We start from the raw sequence: 3556 nt of genomic DNA on the forward strand, positions 1-3556 counted from the left end.
GTTCGATCGAATCGAAAGGGATGGGAAAGAGAAAGAAAGAAAGAAAGGAAAAAAAAAAAGAATCGAAGCGCTTCTTCTTCCCTCGACTGCATCGACGACGACGAGAGGGAGGGAGGAATTTTAGTCTCTCTCCTCGTCGGGCGAGGGAAACCACCAGAGTGTATCAATCACAGCCGTGTTGGTCCTCCGCCTCTCCCATTTTCCAAGTTTGCTCCGTAACCGGGGGGGTGCCAGCCGCCACGACCGACTTATACGCGCGAAACGAGCGAATTATCAAGCAGCCCAACTTCGACAGTTAAGTCGAGACCAAGAGTCGAGTTAATCCCTCGAGTTAGAGCGATAAATGGGGGAGTCGATCCCCTAACGTTCTAAATTTCATCCGTTTCGCGTAACGTGACGCGTCGACGTGCCACTCGATACGCGAGAATAAATCGGGAATAATCGAGGGTGGAGAATAAGTTCATGCCTCGTAAATGTCGAAATTTTATGTCGGTGTAACACGTTCGATTTTTCGTGTCGAATCGAGTCGGATGACGGGCGAAGAAGGGAACGTGTTTACTCACCTTTCAATACCTTGGTGCAGTCGGTAAGGTTGGGGTAGTTGTCCGGGTAGTTGGGGCTGTAAAATTCCCGTTTCGACTCGTCGCCGACGCTGAATTTGTCGCACACGTCCGGCACGTGCCTCATTTGCCGGCGTATAACGTCGTTCACGTTGTACGGTTTCGTCCTCGTATCGGCGTTCCTCTGATTTTTCCAAGGATTCTTGGATAACTTGGTTTTCTTCGTCGCCACTATCTGCACATATTTCAAAGTTACGTGACAGTTTAGCCGAGACGCGGTTAAACGGGCCGATTTTCTTTCGTTCTTTCTTTTGAATCGCGGACCAAGAAGGCGAGGGTTTAAGATACCAATTTAAATCGCGACAGGATCGAAAATTTACACGATCGATAAGCAATAATCCTCGTCTAATCCTCAGGTGTCAGGTCGTTAATTATATAACGGGGCAACGACGCTTTGGGTAACCGGTATCGTGATAGCGTTAAATTATAGTTATCGACCTGTGTCGCCGAAATTACTGGTCATGCATACGGAAACGTACGTTACTTGATAAAAACCTTGTACTTCCGTCTACTACGTACGAACAAACGAGCTCGAGGGATCGCCGCGTCATCGTATCCATCTCCATCATCCCGCGAACCAGAGGATCGAAGAAGCGAAAAGTTAAGAAACGTGACACCGACTTACGTTGTCGAAATTTCTGGTGAAAACGACGCTCTTGTCGAAGCTCGGTCGTCTCGCCGTCGTTTGGACGAACGTCTCGCTGGCGGACGGATTTATCTTTCGCCCTGTCTCGTCCACGCTGTTCGAAGCCACGGTCGAGTATCGACCATTCGACGTCTTCACCTTCCCCGTGTCGTTCTCCCTCAACGTTGCCAACGTGGTCCCCGCGTTCCCCCGCATTTCTATCCTCTCCTCCCCTTCCTCCCTGTCGAGGCTCGCGATGGTGGCGGTGGCGACGGCGTTTGCCTTTGTCAACCCCTGCGTCCCCGTTTCCCGGGAATTGGAGGTGTCCGCGTGGCTGGAAGTAGTCGTCCGGTCAAACTTTTCCATGGATTTCGTTTCCCCTGTTGTGCGTTCCTCCGTGGTGGAGGACCATGCAAAGGTCGTTCGGCCTCCCTTCCTCGCCTCGTGCGTGTCCCACAGTGACTCCTCCTCGCGTGTGGCTTCCGCGGCCGCCCCAGTCACTGAAACATTAACGACCAAACCTTGTTACCTGGATCCCGTATATTTATTTCACATATTTTCTTCTAACGAATATCCGCCTCGAATATCGATCGAGGGTAATCTCATGGGGGGCAGGCCTCCCGAATTTTTTCGTACGTACGAGAAATTTACGCTCTCTTCTCGACCTGCCTGGGTTAACTACCCGGGGTAGTGGGGTGCCTCGACGTCCGCAACGTCGACCTTAATTCTTGGAAAATTACATTCTGCCAAGTTAGGACTTCTCGCGCATGAGAAGACGCAGAGGGAAAAGGGAGGAATGGAGGATGAATGGGGATCGCGAAATAATACGGTTGGAAATTAGTTTCCAAGGGGAGGGGAAGAAAAATGGGAGGGAGAGAAGTTTTGGGAAAATTTCGAACGATCTCTCCTGGAGCGAGAGTTTGAGCTTTTTTTTTATTTTCAAAGTGGCGGCAACGCAGCGCGATCTGGATTTGACATCGGCCGACGCACAAACGAAGTCGAATTCCGCTCGATACGTAACTGGATTTGTCACGGACTTTGCGTGCCCGGTTTTCTCGAAAGGCCACCACCATCGATGGTGGCAACCCTCCCCTCCCCTCGAATTCATTCTCGTCTAGCGAAATTGCGAAATCGTTGAATGGGTCACGTCGAAACGATTCGAGCTTCTCGCGCGACAAAAAGGGGGAGGAAAAAAATAAACCAGTCTCTTTCGTATCGATATTTTAACGCGAAAATTTCAAAGATTTTCGCGCGAGTGTTTTATTTTATTTTATTTTTTTTTTTTTTTTTTTTTCCCCTCGAAATATTCTCCTCGCGTTGAAACGTATTCGCCCCGAAAACATTTTTTGAAAATTAAATTTAAACTATCGAGTGAAACGAGCTATTTTCTGCTCGAAAATAACTCGTAAAAGTTATATAGCTTGATGCGGACTGGATTTTTAATTTTGGGGGATAATGTCGTAATCGCGAGCATCGAGTTGGCGCTCGATGATTCATTTGAGAAAGGGGACGATAAAATATTCGAAAAATGGAACGTTCTAATTTCATTAACCGTACTGGCCATATGTCATCTTCTTTCGCGGCCAGACCATCAATTTGCATCATTTATGGACGCACTCTTTCCCCCACGAAATGCCGTATGAATGAACTCGCATCCCCAAACCGAGCTGCTCGTGGAACTTGCAAATTTGATTAGCAAACATTAGCACACGAGCGAGATAACGGTGAGTGTCTCCGACCGGCCATTTCTTTCTCCACCCCCTTCCCTTTGCATTTCAAGGAGAAAACGTTATAACTCGAACACGGACGTTTTCATACTCGTCCACCATTCGTTTGCTCGACGTTTGTTACTCGTGCTATCGCTTCAATGCGTCCGACGTTCAATTCATTCTTCTGTGTTCATAGTTGAAGGATGAAACACGAAACTCGGAACCGGTATAGAAAAATGAAAATGGAAAAGTTGCTTTTTTTCATATCCCTTTTCCCGATATCCAACCATCGTTCGTCACTTTGTCGTTTCGAACTCGTTATTATCTATGATAATTTATTATATGACAATTTTTAAGCAAATTTGCTCAATTTCTCTGAAAAAGAAGTTAATAATTTTCGAAATTCATTCGTGTATCGTGCAATTTCAAAAGCGAATTACGCACTACTCTCGTAAAGATCTAAGCTTTCTTTCTTTTTCTTTCTTTCTTTTTTTTTTTTTTTTTTTTTTTTTTTTTTTTTATTGAAGTTACCACTCAACTCTGGTTTATGTTGGAAACGCGACGTTTTCCAGGGGATCTCGAGGAGTTCTGGCGCGGTTGAA

At 46.7% G+C, this 3556-nt stretch overlaps 1 protein-coding gene across 1 annotated transcript in view; it reads right to left on the reverse strand.

Annotated features, from left to right (window-relative positions):
* The window catches only part of LOC102672267, a 30638-nt gene extending 27791 nt beyond the window's left edge, over positions 1 to 2847 (reverse strand). Inside the window, exons 1-3 of the mRNA XM_031512429.1 lie at positions 2781 to 2847; positions 1246 to 1766; positions 564 to 795 (exon numbers count right to left, since the gene is read on the reverse strand). Coding sequence (XP_031368289.1) covers positions 564 to 795; positions 1246 to 1766; positions 2781 to 2847 — 820 coding nt within the window. The remainder of the gene's footprint in view (positions 1 to 563; positions 796 to 1245; positions 1767 to 2780) is intronic.
* Between the last annotated feature and the right edge of the window lie 709 nt (positions 2848 to 3556).

This window comes from Apis dorsata, unplaced genomic scaffold, assembly GCF_000469605.1.
Source record: "Apis dorsata unplaced genomic scaffold, Apis dorsata 1.3 scaffold_429, whole genome shotgun sequence".
Taxonomy (NCBI): domain Eukaryota; kingdom Metazoa; phylum Arthropoda; class Insecta; order Hymenoptera; family Apidae; genus Apis; species Apis dorsata.